General features: G+C 38.5%; 1 protein-coding gene across 6 annotated transcripts in view; it reads left to right on the top strand.

Moving 5' to 3' along the window:
• UBR3 (ubiquitin protein ligase E3 component n-recognin 3) overlaps positions 1 to 16828 on the top strand; it is a 234014-nt gene that overhangs the window by 93053 nt on the left and 124133 nt on the right. For all 6 annotated transcript variants that reach the window (XR_010322292.1, XM_064287015.1, XM_064287016.1 and 3 more), the window contains exons 12-18: positions 10507 to 10572; positions 10687 to 10776; positions 11918 to 12046; positions 12130 to 12182; positions 12277 to 12410; positions 13334 to 13421; positions 14857 to 14996. Coding sequence is in view for 5 of the 6 variants with exons in the window: in XM_064287015.1 (XP_064143085.1) it covers positions 10507 to 10572; positions 10687 to 10776; positions 11918 to 12046; positions 12130 to 12182; positions 12277 to 12410; positions 13334 to 13421; positions 14857 to 14996 (700 nt within the window). In the remaining variant the exon portion in view is untranslated. The remainder of the gene's footprint in view (positions 1 to 10506; positions 10573 to 10686; positions 10777 to 11917; positions 12047 to 12129; positions 12183 to 12276; positions 12411 to 13333; positions 13422 to 14856; positions 14997 to 16828) is intronic.

Here is a 16828-nt window from a genome sequence, read left to right as displayed (position 1 = left end):
GGTTTCTCATTCAAAAATTTATACACGAATTGTTTTGTGACATTGATTGTAATCCCCACAATATGTCAGCACTCTCCCCGTTTTTCCTTTGTACCCCGGGTTCCCTGTGTTCGTTATTCCAGATTTTGTGTCGCTTCTTGCCTGTCTTTGCTTTTGGGCAGGTGTTGCCCATTTGTTCTAGTATACTTGATTGAACTATGAAGCATGTATTATTGTTTGTTTTATAGGACTGTCTAATCTTTGACTGAAAGGTATACTTTGGGAGTGGTGTCAGTTCTGAGTTAGCAGAGTTTCTGGGGGCCATAGTCTCGGGAGTTCCTTTCAGTTTCGGTCAGACCAGTAAGTCTGGTCTTTTTTCGTGCATTCGAATTTTGTTCTACATTTTTCTCCCACTCTGTCTGGAATTCTCTATTGTGATTTCTGTCAAAATGGTTGTCACACTGATATTTTCAATCCCAGCCTAACACCACAGGATTTGTTCTAATTTTCTCCAACAGTGAGAGCCCTGGGTTCCATTATCCTTTGTATATTTACTTATTTGGAAACCCTGGTGGAATAGTGGTTAAGCACTATTTTTGCTAACCAGAAGGTCTGCGGTTCAAATCCACCAGACGCTCCTTGGAAACTTATGGGGCAGCTCTACTCTGTCTTGTAGGGTTGAGTTGGAATCGACTCGATGGCAATGGGTTTGGTTTTTATTTACTTATTTGATCAACTGTCTTATATATATATAACCAGTCTTTTATCTCAGTTGCTGCCTTTTCTTCACATGGATGCCCTCTTCTTCCTGCTTTGTCTGTGACTCCTTGTTTTGCCCCCTCAACCACCCCTACGGACAAATGTGAACACTGTATTATTCATCCTGCTTAGGCTCTGACTACCCACCCTAGAATGCCCTTCTGCTCCCAACTTCAGCCACTTTCCTCATGGATTTCCTCCTTCCTGTGATTGGGCTCTGACATACTACACTTGGTTGCCGTGGTGTGTGGATGTCCTTTTTTGCTCTGCTCAGGCTCTGATTCTCTACGCCCTTACGTTGCCTGCCCCTTCTCCCACTGTCCTGTACCAGCTTGTCACCCCACTCCTCTTCTTCCCACTTGCCTGACAGTACATGGTTACCCTCCTTACCCCACATGGACTCTGACATCTCTCACTTCAGGCCCATCATTTGTAGATGCCTATTTTGCCCTGCAGCTCCCCCTAACTCCCCAGTGGTTTTAGGACTCAATTGTTCAGGAAGGGAAGAGCCCGGTGCTGTCTTTAATCCTAATTCTTCCAGCCCCAAACTCATTTATCACCCATCTATGAACACCCCTCCCCCAATATTTGTGTCCACTTTTATCCTTTGGTCTGGATTTTGCCCATTTAGATTCTGATTTTGCTTTCACCAAATCTCCTTGATTCTTTTTCTATTGTTGGTCTTTGAGCTGAAACATTGTTTTTATAAATGGTGATGGGTCAGTCATCATTCTCCAGCCTCCACAGAGCTCCATCCTGCTTTCACCTGCTTTACTCCTTGATCCCATCCAGGATTAGTCCCTAAACTGGGGTGTGTCTAACCCATTTCTACTTAGTATTTTGAGACTTAAGGAATTATTGTTGACATGATGACATCACTAAGACAACAGGAACTGAGGTAGAGGGGAAATTGGATTACACACAGAGGATTATATAGTAAATATTTGACATGAAATTAATCCATGGTGGTATCCAGAAATGGAATTAAGGAAAGTTAGAATTATGTATGTTATACAGAACAACTGAACTCCAGGAAATAGTAGCTCACTCAGTCTATTTGTTTCTCACACAGAAATATTTTTAGAAAGATATTGAATGTTGTAAAGAATTTAAATTGATTTTTTAATAAGAGAAAATATGAGGAAGCAAACAATGGTATAGTCTTATATTTTTGTTTCTTAAAGTTCTTTGGTATATTTTATTTGTTCTCAAAACCCTGAGAGGTAGAGAAAGATACTGTTATTCCCCCTTTTTTATAGATGTGAAGTTGAGATGCATAGACTTTAAATGACTTGCCTATAGTTATGTAGCAACTTACTGATAGTTCTGAATTCAGAGTTCATGTCTATCAGCTCTTTGTAGTGTTTAAGCTACATTGGCTGTTAACAGTGAAAGGAGCTTTGGAGTCAGAACTGAGTGTCCAGTGTGGCACTGTCACAGACCGACTATGAGACACGGATGGGTTTTTTAACCTTGTTGAGTTCGTTTCCACATATGTTTATTAGGGATGATAATATTTACTAATGAGGATTGAATATGAGGAACATACTATGTGTGTAAAAAATCCATCCCTGTGGGTGGATAAAGTCAGAAGTTATTGAGGTAATACAGTATTACTAAGCAAATAATATTTTTCAAACTGAATTGAGCTAAAGCAAAAAACCCATTGCCGTTGAGTCGATTCTGACTGATAGCGACCTTATAGGACAGAGTAGGACTGCCGCATAGAGTTTTCAAGGCTGTAATCTTCGTGGAAGCAGACTGCTGCATCATTCTGTCACAGAGTGACTGGTGGATTCGAACCGCTGATCTCTGGGTTAGCAGCTGAGCACTTAACCACTTTGCCAACACGGCTTCTCGCTAGCAGACAATCATAAAGAAACAAGGATGGAATACATTTGCCTCTACAATATAAGCTGTTTGGGAATCTGAAAATGCATGCATACCATGTACAGCAATGATTGTGGGTATGTAGCAGGGTGATTTGACTGTGATCCTCTGATCAGAGGAAAGTAGACTGTACATTCATTCAGCAGATATTTACTGAAAGTTTACTGTGTTCTAGACACTGGGGATACAGTACAGTGATGAAACAGCCCTCACTGTAAGGAAGTGGACGTGGAAGACAAGTAAATGATTAATTTGCTTGCAGTGCTTCTGTGAAGTTGTGATTGGGTTGCTATGGGGGAGGATAGAGGGAAGAACCAGATTTAGACTAAGAGACTCAGAAAGGCTTCTTTGTAAAACTGTCATTTGAGCAAAGCCTTAAAGATACGTTATTTGTTAGGTGAAGGGATTTAGAGCATTGGAGGCAGAGAGAACAGTATATTCAAAGGCATGCGGCCTGTTAGGTTAGGGGAACTACCTGTGTTGCATGGTTTTGTGTGACAGGAGATGAGGCTGGATAGGTAAGCCCTGTCTTCTCAGGAATTGAGAGGTTATCTGGACGTTAAAACCCTTGGGAATCATTAAAGGACTGTGAATGGGGAAGTGCGAGATTAAATTAATGTTTTAGTAAAACTACTTCCACCTCCATGGCTCCAGAAAGTCTGGAGTCCATGAGAATTTTAAATTCTGTTCAGCATTTTCCCCCTTTTGATCAGGATTCTGCTATAGAATCTTTTTTTAAATTGTGCTTTAGGTGAAAGTTTACAGCTCAAGTTAATTTCTCATACAAAAATTTATACACATATTGTTGTGTAACACTAGTTGCAATCCCTATAACATGACAACACACTTCCTCTTTCCACCCCAGGTTTCCCTTGTTCATTCAACCAGATCCTGTCCCTTTCTGCCTTCTTATCCTGCCTCTGGACAGGAGTTGCCCTTTTTAGTCTCTTGTATCTACTTGAACTAAGAAGCATACTCTTCTCAAGTATTATTTTATGTTTTATAGTCCAGTCTAATCTTTGTCTAAAGAATTGGCTTCGGGAATGGTTTTAGTTCTGGGTTAACAGAGAGTCTGGGGTCTGTGTCTTTGAGGGTTCTTTTGGTCTCAATCAGACCATTAAGTCTGGTCTTTTTATGTGAATTTGAGTTCTGCACCCCACTTTTCTCCTGTTCCATCAGGGACTCCCTGTTGTGTTTCCTGTCAGGGCAGTCATTGGTGGTAGCCAGGCACCATCTAGTTCTTCTGGGCTCAGGCTGATGGAGACTCTGATTTATGTGGCCTTTTTGTCTCTTGGGCTAATGTTTTCCTTGTGTCCCTGGTATTCTTCATTCTCCTTTGCTCCAGGTAGATTGGGACCAATTAATGAATCTTAGAAGGCCTTCCAAGCTTTTAAGACTCCAGATGCCACTCATGAAAGTGGGATGCAGAACATTCTTAATAAACTTTATTATGTCACTTGACCTTGATGTCCCCTGAAACCATGGTCCCTAGATCCCACCCCTGCCACCCTGTCCCTCGAACTTTTAGGTTGTGTTCAAGAAACTTCTTAGCTTTTGGTTTAGTCCAGTCTTGCTGACTTCCCCTGTATTGTGTGTTGTCCTTCCCTTCACCTAAGATAATTCTTGTCTACTGTCTAGTTAGTGGGAAACCCTGGTGGCCTAGTGGTTAAGAGCTACGGATGCTAACCAAAAGGTTGGCAGTTTGAATCCACCAGGCGCTGCTTGGAAACTATGGGGCAGTTCTACTCTGTCCTATAGGGTTGCTATGAGTCGGAATCGACTAGATGGCAGTGGGTTTGGTTTTTTTTTTTTTGGTATCTAGTTAGTGAATATCCCTCTTTCTCCCTCCCCACCTCGTAACCATCAAAGAATGTTTTCTTCTGTGTTTAAACCTTTTCTTGAATTCTTGTAATTGTGGTCTCATACAATGTTTGTCCTTTTGTGATTGACTGATTTCACTCACCATAATGCCCTCCTGATTCATCCATGTTGTGAGATGTTTCATGGATTCATCATTGCTCTTTATTGCTGCATCGTATTCCATTGTGTGAACATACCCTAATTTGTTTATCCATTCTTCTGTTGATGGCCAACTAAGTTGTTTCCATCTTTTTGCTATTGTGAACAGTGCTGCAGTGAACATGCTTGTTCATATATCTATTCGTGTGATGGCTCTTATTTCTCTAGGATGTATTCCAAGAAGTGGGATAGCTGGATCATGTGGTACTTCTGTTTCTAGTTTTTTAAGGCGGTTCCAAATGGATTTCCAAAGCGTTTTTTTTTGTACCATTTTGCATTCCCACCAGCAGTGGGACTTGCTCCAATTTTATTATTTTGTATTTTTTGGATGTGTTTTTTGGATTAGTGCTAGCCTTGTTGGGGTGAGATGTATCTCATTGTAGTTTTGATTTGCATTTCTCTAATGGCTAATAATTGTGAGCATTTCCTCTTGTGTCCATCAGCCACCTGAATGTGTTCTTTGGTGAAGTGCCTGTTCATATCCTTTGCCCATTTTTTAATTGGGTTATTTGCCTTTTTGTTGTTGAAGTTTTGCAGTATCTTGTAGTTTTTTTTTTTTTTTTTGTAGATTTTAGAGATTAGATGCTGATCGGATTTGTCATAGCCCCAATTTTTTTCCCAGCCTATAGGCCGTCTTTTTACTCTTTTGGTGAAATTTTTGATAAACGTAGTTAAGTGTTATGTTTCATTTTTAGGAGCTCCCAGTTAATCTAGTTTCTCTTCGGGTGTTTGTGCATTGTTAGTTATGTCTGGTATTCTGGTTATGCCATGTATTAGGGTTCCTAGCATTGTCGCTATTTTTTCTTCCGTGATCTTTATCATTTTAGGTTTTATACTTAGGTCTTTGATCCATTTTGAGTTATTTTCTGTATATGGTGTGAGGTATGGGTCTTGTTTCATTTTTTTTTTTTGCAGGTGAATATCCAGTTATGCTAGCACTGTTTGTTAAAAAGACTGTCTATTCCCCATTTAACAGACTTTGGGCCTTTGTCAAATATCAGCTTCTCATAGGTGGATGAATTTACATCTGTATCTGTTATTGTACCAGTACCAGGCTGTTTTGACTACGGTGGTGGTATAATAGGTTCTAAAATCAGGTAGTGTGAGGGCTCCCACTTTGTTGTTCTTCTTCAGTAATGCTTTACTTATGCGGGGCCTCTTCTCTTTCCATGTGAAGTTGGTGATTTATTTCTCCGTCTCCTTAAAAAACGTCATTGGAATTTGAATGGGAATTGCTTTGTATCTCTAGATTGCTTTGGGTAGAATTGACATTTTCACAATGTTGAGTCTTCCTATCCATGAGCAAGGTATGTTTTTCCATTTTTGTAGGTTTCTTGCAGTAGTGTCTTGTAGTTTTCTTTGTATTGGTCTTTTACGTCTCTGGCTAGATTTATTCCTAAATATTTTATCTTCTTGGGGGTGTTGTAAGTGGTATTGGTCTGGTGATTTCCTCTTTGACATTCTCTTTTTTGGTATAGAGGAATCCAGCTGATTTTTGTATGTTTATCTTGTATCCTCACTTTTCTTAATGATGACTTTTTGTTTATCTCTAGCTACTCTTAAAATTCTGTCTTTATCTTTGATTTTGGCAAGTTCGATTATAAGTCTTGGTGATTTTCTTTTGGGATCTACGCTGTGTAGGGTTTGATGAGCTTCTTGGATAGATACCTTCTCGTCTTTCTCAGTATCAGAGAAGCTTTCTGCCAACAAATCTTCAGCAATTCTCTGTGTATTTTCTGTCACCCTGCCTGTTCTGATACTCTAGCCACTTGTAGGTTATTCATCTTTGATAGACTCCCACATAATTCTTAGGGTTTCTTCATTTTTTAAAATTCTTGTGTCTGATTTTTCCTCAATAAATTGGTGTCATGTGCTTTATTTTCAGTCTCACTAATTCTGACTTCCATTGCCTCATTTCTGCTCCTCTGACTTTCTATTGAGCCGTCTAATTCTGAAATTTTATTGTTAGTCTTTTGGATTTCTATTTGCTGTCTCTCTATGGATTCTTGCAGCCTGTTAAATTTGTTACTTTGCTCTTGTATATACTTCTTAAATTCCTCTATTGCTTTGTCTGTGTGGTCCTTGTCTTGGTCTGCGTTTTGCCTAATCTTCCTGAACTCCTGAAGAGCTCTGTATATTAATCTCTTGAATTCTACCTCAGTCATTTCAGGACTTTCTCTTCCCCTGGGATGTTTCCTAGGTCTTTGTTTTGGTTGCTTGCTGAAGCCATCGTGGTCTGCCTCTTTATGTGATTTGATATTGACTATTGTCTCTGACCCATTAGTAAGTTATATATTTTTTAATTTTATGTATGATTATTGTGTCCTAGCTTCTTGTTTTGTTTTGATATGCCCAGATAGTTTGGTTGTGTGAATTACTTTGATTATTTGTGTCTGTGAAGCTGTCACATCCTGTCATCAGGTGATTAGAGCTGCTACTAGGTATGTGAGCCCAAACATCCATTTACTTTTCTTGTGTTGATTTGCTTACATGTCCAGGTTGTTGGTCACTGAGTGTGTGGTAAAGGCTCTCACCTACAATCCTAGACAGGCAGGGCTACGTAGGGTTGATTGGAGCAGGCACAGGTATCTGGCTGCAATAGGGGGTTATGTGCTGAGCAAGGTAGGGTGCTGACGGTTGCCCAAGTGCCTGGGTAGAAAGCACGTCCTGTTCCCTACAGTGTGTAGGTGGATGGGTTTTGCAGCCCAATTATGGGCACTCAATGCTCCAGGCTGTAAGGTCTGGGAGGTACCACTTATTCTAAGACCCCTGTTGTGGGTGGCTAGGTGGAGTGGGCTAGGCCCTTGATGTGGGTAGGTGAGGACCCTGCCTAATGGGCAGGGCAGTGTCAAATGTCACGAATCTTTAGGCTCTACTCCTTTGCTGTTGCAGTTGAAAATAGGCTTCAGGTATATACTCTGTTGTACTATGCTAATGAGGGCCTACATTGTTGAAATGGGCCCGTGGGGGTCTAGGCAGGGGTAAAAGGCATTGAAAGTCTGTGGACCCCTTATGCCTGTGCCTAGGCAGAGGGACTGTGCCTGCCCTGAGTTCCCAGCTTAGGAGAACTGGCAGATTATTTTTTTCCTGTTTGTAATTTGTTAATTCGTTCCTTTTCCAAAGCTGGGAGAATTGCTCGAGGTACGTGATGCGTCCCACTTCTGGCCCGTGGGGCACGGCAGTCACTGAAGCCAGACTGGGACTGGGGTAGAGTAGGGAGCCTGGGGGTGAATGGTAGAGACGTACTTCACAGAGGAAAAAGAGTTTTATTGATCTCGTGTGGTAGGTTAGATGGTTGCACTTAACTTTCGCAGATCCGGTGCCACTTTCCCTTGGTTCTTCACGCTTGTGCAGACTCTCAGCTGTGTGGTTTCTCCGAGTGTGAAAAATGTGTCCCAAGCACTACTGCTTGCCTCAGTTCGCGTGTGCCAGCCCATCTAGCCTGCAGGTTGCTGGCCAGGTCAGGTCTGGCAAATCCTTGCTGCTTCTGAACTGTCTCTCCCTCCCCCTGCCTTTCAGTCCGACTCCTCAACTTTGTCTTTGATATTTAGGACTCCTAGGTTGTCACATGTAATTGATTCACTTGTCTTTTTGGGTCTTTGTTGTATGAGGGACCACAGGAAGCATCTGACTACTTCGCTATGTTGGCCCTGCCTCCTCTTCTATAGAATCTTTAATCAAAATGTTCAGTAATGGTAGCTAGGCTTCATCCAGTTCTGGTCTCATGGCAATAGAGACAGTTGTTCATGGAGACAGCGACACATTGCATTTCCTTCTCCTATTCTTGTGTGTTAGGCAAGGTTCTTTCGAATGCAAGAACAAGGAACCACTTTTAGGCAGCTTAAGTTAAAGAGGAAACCCTGGTGGCGTAGTGGTTAAGTGCTATGGCTGCTAACCAAGAGGTGAGCAGTTTGAATCTTCCAGGCACTTCTTGGAAACTCTGTGGGGCAGTTCTACCTTGTCCTGTAAGGTAGCTATGAGTCGGAATCGACTCGACGGCAGTGGGTTTGGTTTTTTTTTTTTTTTGGTTATGTTAAAGAGTGTAAATTATTTTGAGTATAGAGGAGTGTATTAGGGGATCTTAGGGCAGCTGAACCTTAGGAACCGATTAGAAAGCTGAACAGAAATCCCTGTCTTTTGCTTTGCTTCACCCTTTGTACTCGTTTCATTTTTTAGTTCCCTCTCTATAGATTGGCTTTCTGTACTTGTTTGCCCCTGTGGTGAAATATGGTCTTCCTACAATTGCTTAATTTTACACTTTCAGGCATACTCCAAGACTGCCTGGGGATGTCTCTTGAATTCCAGTTCCTAATTCTTAAGAGAAAGAGAGAACCTCATTGCACAGGTTGAGTTTGATATCACCTGTCCTGATTCCAAGTAATCCTGGTGGTGCAGTGGTTAAGTGTATGGCTGCTAACTGAAAGGTGGACAGTTAGAACCCATCAGCCGCTCCATGGGAGAAAGATGTGGCAGCCTGCTTCGGTAAAGATTCTACAGTCTTGAAAAACCTGTGGGGCAGTTCTTACTCTTACAGGGCCGCTGTGAGTCAGAATTGACTCAACCGCAGTGCTTAGGTTTGGACCTGATCCCAGTTCAATGTGATTACTGTAAACTTGGTTGTTAGGTTTCAGTCCCAGCGTGAGTGTGCGAGGGGCTGTTCTTAGGGGGTGGGGAGGATTGTGCACTGGGCGCACACCACAAAAGGGATTTTTCAGAGGGTAAGAGTAGAAGCAAGGGTTACTGCCAAAGTCGAGGCACTGAATATTGAAGGTCTGAGCTAAGGTTAGTTAGGGATAGTGTAGAAGGAATTTAAGAAGTAAATTTAAGAGATAATTAGAAATCAAATAAACACATTGGTACCTGCAGATGTAGGGAACTTGTGAGAAGGAAGGAGTCTGCATTTCAGATTTGAATTACTAGCAGTTTGGAGAAGAAACATTGAGGAAGGTTGAGTTTTTGTGCAAAGTGGTTTGTGGTCCCTCTGGAACATTAAAAGCAGTTTGCAGTCAACCTCTAACCTAAAGATAGGTGGTTCAAACCCACCAGCGACACCAAGGAAGAAGAGCTTGGCAGTCTGCTTTGGTAAAGATAATAGCCAAGAAAACCCTATGGAGTAGTTCTTCTCTGTCACACACGGGGCCACCATGAGTCAGGGGCTGACTCCTTGGCAGCTAACAACAAGCCAGTAGAGCTCTTGTAAATCAAGTGCTTACAGTGATTGGTACATAGTATGTGCTTAATGGATGCCAGCTGCAATGATTGTTCTTATTACTCTCATCATGTTTGGTATGCATGCATTTGAGGATTCCCAAATGGCCTACTGTAGAGGGAAATCTGTCCCTTATTCTATATGATTATTTGCTTAGCTTAATTAAGAAATTTAATATGTACTAGATGCTGTGGGAAGTCCCTGGGTGGTTCAAATGGTTAATGTTCTTGGCTGCTAATCAAAAGGCTGGAGGTTTGAGTCCATCCAGAGACACCCCAGAAGAAAGTCCTTGTGATCTCCTTCCGAAGAATCAGCCACTGAAAACTCTGTGGAGCAGGGCTCTACTCTGACACAGACGGGGTGCCCTGAGTCGGACTGACTGGACGGCAGCTGGTGGAGGTGCCGTGGGGCTCAAAGAGGAGCAGTGCGCGATTCTCGCCTTCAGGGAGCTTGCTTGTAGATATTTAAAATGAATCATTTCATCTGCAGTGATTGTTTTTAACTATATCTTCTCAAATTTCAAGTTTTGATTAAAACGTACAGGAATAAATCAAAGTGAAAGAATGCTTTTAACATTTTAAAACCTTCCTTGAACTTTTATAAAATATCCTTTGACTTGTGGGTTTCTTTTGTTTGTTTGTTTGTTCCAGCCAGCACCTAACCAAGTCACTTTTCATCTGCCACTACATCGTTACTATGCCATGTTTTTGAGTAAGGTAAGATTGGTCAGAAACAATTCTGTGTTTTTTTTTTTCCCACTCAGCATAATTTCTTTCTGAATATTGGAAGATAAGTATTGAATTAGTAACTTTTTTAATCAAAATTTTTAGGCTGTGAAGTGTCAAGAACTAGAGCTGGATTCTGTTTTACCAGATCAGGAAATGTTAATGAAACTAATGATTCACCCACTCCAAATTCAAGTATGTATTCTGACTTTTAACGAGTTCTGAATTGAATTTTTTGGTTAAATGATTTCTCCCTTTATTTTACGTGCATGCCTTTATCATTGTTAATATCCAGAATGTTTGCAAGATTTTTTTTTTCTTAAACTGTGTTCTCATATATATATTTTTGCCAGATTTTATTTAGGTATTTTTTATTCTATGAAATTTAGTTTTACTTTCCCAGAAATTCTTTTTGCCGTTTTTACTGATGAGGGACTTTTAACATGTCGCAGCACTGTTTTGCGAGATGGATGACCGAACAGGTTCTAGCCTTGGTGCCACCACTGTTTTATCACCTTTTTGGTAAATCAACTCTTTGGTTCTCAGTTTACCCATCTGTAAAGTGAGATAAGGGGATTAGAGGAATTAGCCTGCATAAGCACTCTGGTTTCTTTCAGGATGAACATGATTTTGTGGACAAACTTTTTATATACATCAGAGAAATTTGCCTTCATTTTATTTTTTCTGGTGATTTTTAGATTGTTAATCACTATTGAACTTCACCTCTGGGGTTAGGAACAAGTAGGAGATGAAGTTATGACTGTGCTTAGTTTTAGTTGATAGAGGGCATAAATACATGAAGAATTAAATATTAACATAGTTAGAAAACTTATTCTATCTGACTTCTTACCTGCCAATTATTTAGAAAATGACTAGTTTGGATTGAAGGTTGATGGTAGGGTGAATTAAGATAATAGATTATATCCATTGACTTTGAACAATTAGGTTTATTTTATGCTTATTCCTGTGTGTCTTTAAGTATTATGTAGTTTTTTTTTTTTGAAAGAAGTAAATAGAGTTAAACATAAATGCTAGTGATTCTTCTTGAAAGTATCCAGTGAAAATTGTTATTATATCCATAATTCATCATGGGATGTTAACTCATATATAAACTGCAAAAAGAAGGGGCTGTATAAGCCATAACGATTATTTCAACATTTAAAATTATATATTTGGTGTGAATATCTTAAAGTAATTTAGAATTCCAGGCTAATACTCTGATTAAGTCTAGTCATAAAATATTTTTAAAATTATGGTTTGACGCCACATGATTTCATAAAGATTGAATTTAGATGACTTATTCTTTGTCTGATTTACTTAATTTTTATTTTACTAGGCAAGTCTTGCTGAAATCCATAGCAATATGTGGGTAAGAAATGGTCTGCAAATCAAAGGGCAAGCCATGACCTATGTACAGTCTCATTTTTGTAATTCCATGATTGATCCTGACATTTACCTGTTACAGGTAAGCCAACTTGATAAATCAAATGTTATACTTTAGAAGTGAAACTGAATATTGAGAAATAGGGCATTTTTTTTCTTTTAAAGGTCTGTGCTTCTAGACTTGACCCAGATTATTTTATTTCATCTGTCTTTGAAAGGTAAGCATAATTTTATTAGGACATGTTTGATGAGGTGTTTGGAATCTAAGTTTATTTTATTTTAACCTTTAAAAATCTCAAATATTTCTTATAGATTTAAGGTAGTGGATTTGTTGACAATGGCATCGCAACACCAAAATACAGTACTCGATGCAGAGCACGAGAGATCAATGTTAGAAGGCGCTCTTACATTTCTTGTGATTCTCTTGAGTCTTCGTTTGCATTTAGGTAAAAACCACTAATACTGATACCCGAATATTAGCTTTCCTCCTGCCTGCCTCCCCACAGCCCCCATAGTATTAACTGGCTTATGAAAAAAGGGAAAAGATGTGGAATATTTATACGTTGTTTCAAGCTCTCGATATGTTGTACAATTGGTACTTTTAGAATACCCTTTAAAAAACCCCTTATTTAAAAGAACTGCAAACAGGGTTGTTAAACTGCAGTTATATTTGGGGGATTGCATTCTTTATTCTTTATTTGTTTATTTTAAAACCTTTATTGTGATAAAATACATACAACAAAAAAATTTGCCGTTTTAACCATTTTTAAGTGTATGTACCTTTAGTGACATTAATTACATTTGCCAAGTTCTCTTACCATCACCACTATCCATTTCCAGAAGATTTTCATCACCCCAAACAGAAACTCAGCATCCCTTATGCTATAACTCCCAGTCTCTCCTCCTCACAGCCCCTACTAGCCACTAATAAACATTTGTCTCTACTCATTCATCTGTTCTAGATATTTCATGTAAATAGGATCATGCAATATTTGTCCTTTTGTATCTTATTTCATTCAGCATAATGTTTTCAAGGTTAATCCATGTTGTAGCATATATCAGAACTTAGTTTCTCTTTATGGCTGAATAATATTGTATGTACGTAACACATTTTGTTTATCTTTTCATCTGTTGTTGAAAGCTCGGGTTGTTTCTTTCTTTTGGCTATTGTGCATAGTACTGCAATGAATATTGGTGTGTAGCCAAGTTTCTTGGGTATATACCTAGAAGTGGAATTACTGGGTCATATGGCTTTTTTAATTTTTAAAGCACTTCCTATTGGTAAGACAGCTTAATAAAATGTGTGGTAAGTTATTTCTTTGTAATTTATATATATTCAGAATTATTAATTCTATTTTAATTATTTTAGGAATGTCTGATGATGAGATTCTTAGGGCAGAGATGGTAGCCCAGCTGTGTATGAATGACAGGACACACAGTTCACTGTTGGACCTCATATCCTTTTAAAAGTTTAATTTTCTGTTAGTTATAGGCTCTAAGTAACAATTTTTGTGGATTAAAGATTAAACTTTTTTTTTCACTCTCAAGTTGAAAAATACCATAAAAAAAATAACTCCAATCATCTGCCCAAATGTGTATTCAGGGCTGGTGACAGATATTTTTGCTTTCACTTGTCACTTATTTGGGGAGTTGTGGTTAGACCTCAGGACTGATGATGACTCTGGGCCCCTCGGGACCTGACCTGCTAGGAAGCAGTAGTTGTCTACTTAATCTGTGTAGCTAGGTCAGAATTCATAGTTAGGAGTTACAGGTATACCTTGTAATTAGTGTAACTAAGGTTTTAAACATTCTGAAGATTTTCTTTTAGAATTCAATCTTAAAACCAAGAGGTCTTTAAGGGCAGAGGCTATTGTCTACAAAGCCTGAAAACTTGTGTTACTTTGTACAGTGAATGCCGGAACTCGACGGAACTGCCTGTTTTTTTCCAAGTCTCACAAGTGTCCCGCCTTTCGCAGGGTGCTGTCTTACCACTTTTCTATCACTTGTTTTAGTGGAAAATATTTCAGTTTTTCTTCTCTGACAGGTGTCTGTCTTACACAGTTTCCTGCTTTTGCAGGTTTTACTGTCTAGGACTGAGCATATAATGGACACATTATTATTAATTTAAAATTTAGTGAATGTTCTTGAAATTGTAGACAAATATTAACATATTATTTTGTAATGAAAATATTTGACTAAATTTAGTATGTATATAACTTATGAACGTGTTTGGAAGATTTGGCTAAAATTTTGCTTTTGTGAAATAACTTGTATTGGAATGCCTGTTTGATAACCTTGAAATTTTTCATAAGCAGCATCACTTCAATATTTTTTAATGATTTCATCCAGCCCTTATCAGTACTATTACCCTGTAACTTTGAACTAAAAAGAATTATATACCTTAACATGAAGCAAATGAGAAAAGAACCTTTGTGGTTTATTGGTTTGCGTCTTTGCTTGGCACCTTTCTTTAGTGTTTCAGGATGACATTTTTAGGAAAATCATTTTTGCTTATAAAAATCTTGGCTAATTTTTAGTGTATCGTTTCTGATTTTATAAAGAGACATTATTTGCAAAATCATGAAATTGGTATCAGTTAATTTTCTTTCTCATTTCCTGATTTGACTAATTTGTTTGGGGGTAAATATCCCTGAGAGCTACTTCAGCGCACAACTTACTAGTAGATTGCTCAATTTAAAATATTCTAAAAATTCACAATTAATAAAAAGTTATTAATCAAACTGTTGGATTATATTGCCCTCTGGTGGCTAACATTGTATATTACGGACAATTTCTGTTTGACTTAGGAAAAACAGAAAACTAGAGATCTTTGGTTAGGTTGTGAAACTGGATTTTAATCACTAATTTTTTTTCTTGACACAAACATCATATTCCAGAAAATCCAAATCCCAAAAGTGGCATTATTCCAGGCAGTTATAGCTTTGAATCAGTTTTATCAACTGTAGCTGATTTTAAGGCTCCTGTTTTTGAACCTGGAGGTTCTATGCAACAAGGCATGTATACTCCCAAAGGTACGTTTAGATACATAAGTAAATTCTTTCAAAAAGCAGTTTTCTAAAGGCAAATTCTTGTAGATGCTGGAAAAAAATGTTTTGGCTTTTGGGGCAAACATGAGAATCTGAAATTTATTCGGCTTTGGTTTTCTTTCTCAACTTTCTTATGAAGAATGTATGTCTTTTATGATAAACGGTGATAACTACTTCCATTTATTTTTAAATCTTTGGCTTTATGTTACAATAGGCTTCTTAACTAACTCTAAATTACAAAAGGAACTTTACATATATTCCATTAAAGGCAAAACATAGTATTTATTGTTGAGAACACTGCATCTAAAATTTAGATGAGCTTGAAAGTGGAGTGGAGTTCTGGTGTAGTGCAGTGTTTATTAACTTGTGATGTGAGGATTACCTTTGTCATATTCGTAAATTCCTATCCCTATCTCAAATCCACTCTCATCAGAATCTCTGGGCATGGAACCAGAGAATCTGCTTTTTATCAAGCTCTGCAGATGATTGTCATGCGCAATGAAGTTTGAGATACTGGGATGGAGCACTAGACATTTGGAAAATTAGCGCCAAGAAACTTGGGTGTTATACTCAAATACAGCACTGAATTGTTAGCTAGTTCTGTGATGTTGCGAAAATCAGTTTTTTATTTGGATTTGGCTTCTTATATGTAACATGAGACAGCTGGACTAGATGAATGTTTTTTAAACTTCTTTAAAATGGTTGAACTAAGCCTTTAGTTAGAGGCAACTAAACTTTAAATGAATCTGTTATGTAAAACTGGTAAAAAAAAAAAAAAAAAAAAAGCACACTTACTCTCAGTAAAGGGGGTGCCAGCAGTGGACCCATTGCATGTGCTCTGCCATCACCTTGCCTCTAAAGTGACTCCTGTTATGTCATTAGTTGCTGCTGATTTTGACTCACAGTGACCCCCATGTGACATAATAGAGAACTGCCCCATAGGATTGTCTAGGCTGTAGTTATTACAGGAGTAGGTTGCCATGTCTTTCTTCTGCGGAGCCACTGGGTGGGTTCGAACTGCCAACCTTTTGGTTAGCAGCTGAGTGCTTAACCATTCATTGTGTTACCAGGGCTACTACTCCTGTTGTAGCTCTGGAAATTCAGTTGCATGGAACAGTGTTTGAAAGCCACTAGACTAATTAATGACTAAAGTTTTTTCTTTTTTTTTTTTCCCATTGCTAAGAGCCCTAGTGGCACAGTGATTAAGAGCGTGGCTGCTAACCAAAAGTTCGGCAGTTCAAACCCACCAGCCGCTCCTTAGAAACCATCTCGGGCAGTTTTGCTGTCTTATAGGGTTGCTATGAGTTAGAATCAACTCGATTGCAATGGGTTTGTAAGATTATATAATTCTGATAAAAACATTGGCCTTTTAATTATATAAATTAGTAGAATTTTAAAGTGAAGGATGCCAGAAAGTTGAAATGACAGTAAATGGGTAGAAAGAATCTTAAACTTAACATCTTTTTAAATGTTAAAAATTCTGCTAGAGTGAATGAGAGGAGAAAAACTTAATGTAGGAAGGAGACACACTTAAGGCAGTGCTTTCTAAAATTATTATTTTCAGACCGCCTTCTAGACTTTTGCCACATCTTCATTATCACGTCTGTTATATACTTAGTATTTTCTTAAACCGACTGACTGCTTTTTTTGTTTTTTAACTTTTCTTTAGGCATGACTATTAGTGAGGTCATGGGTTTTATTTGCAACTTAAAATGTTCTAATACACATTAATGTAAGTATATAATTATTAAAATAAAAAGTTTTGAACAGCAAATACTTAAGAGCATCTTATGTACATGTGGAATAGTGGTTGTTAG

Source organism: Loxodonta africana, chromosome 6, assembly GCF_030014295.1.
Source record: "Loxodonta africana isolate mLoxAfr1 chromosome 6, mLoxAfr1.hap2, whole genome shotgun sequence".
Taxonomy (NCBI): Eukaryota; Metazoa; Chordata; class Mammalia; order Proboscidea; family Elephantidae; genus Loxodonta; species Loxodonta africana.
Note: the sequence above shows the minus strand (reverse complement) of the source record. Positions and strands in the feature narration are given on the sequence as shown.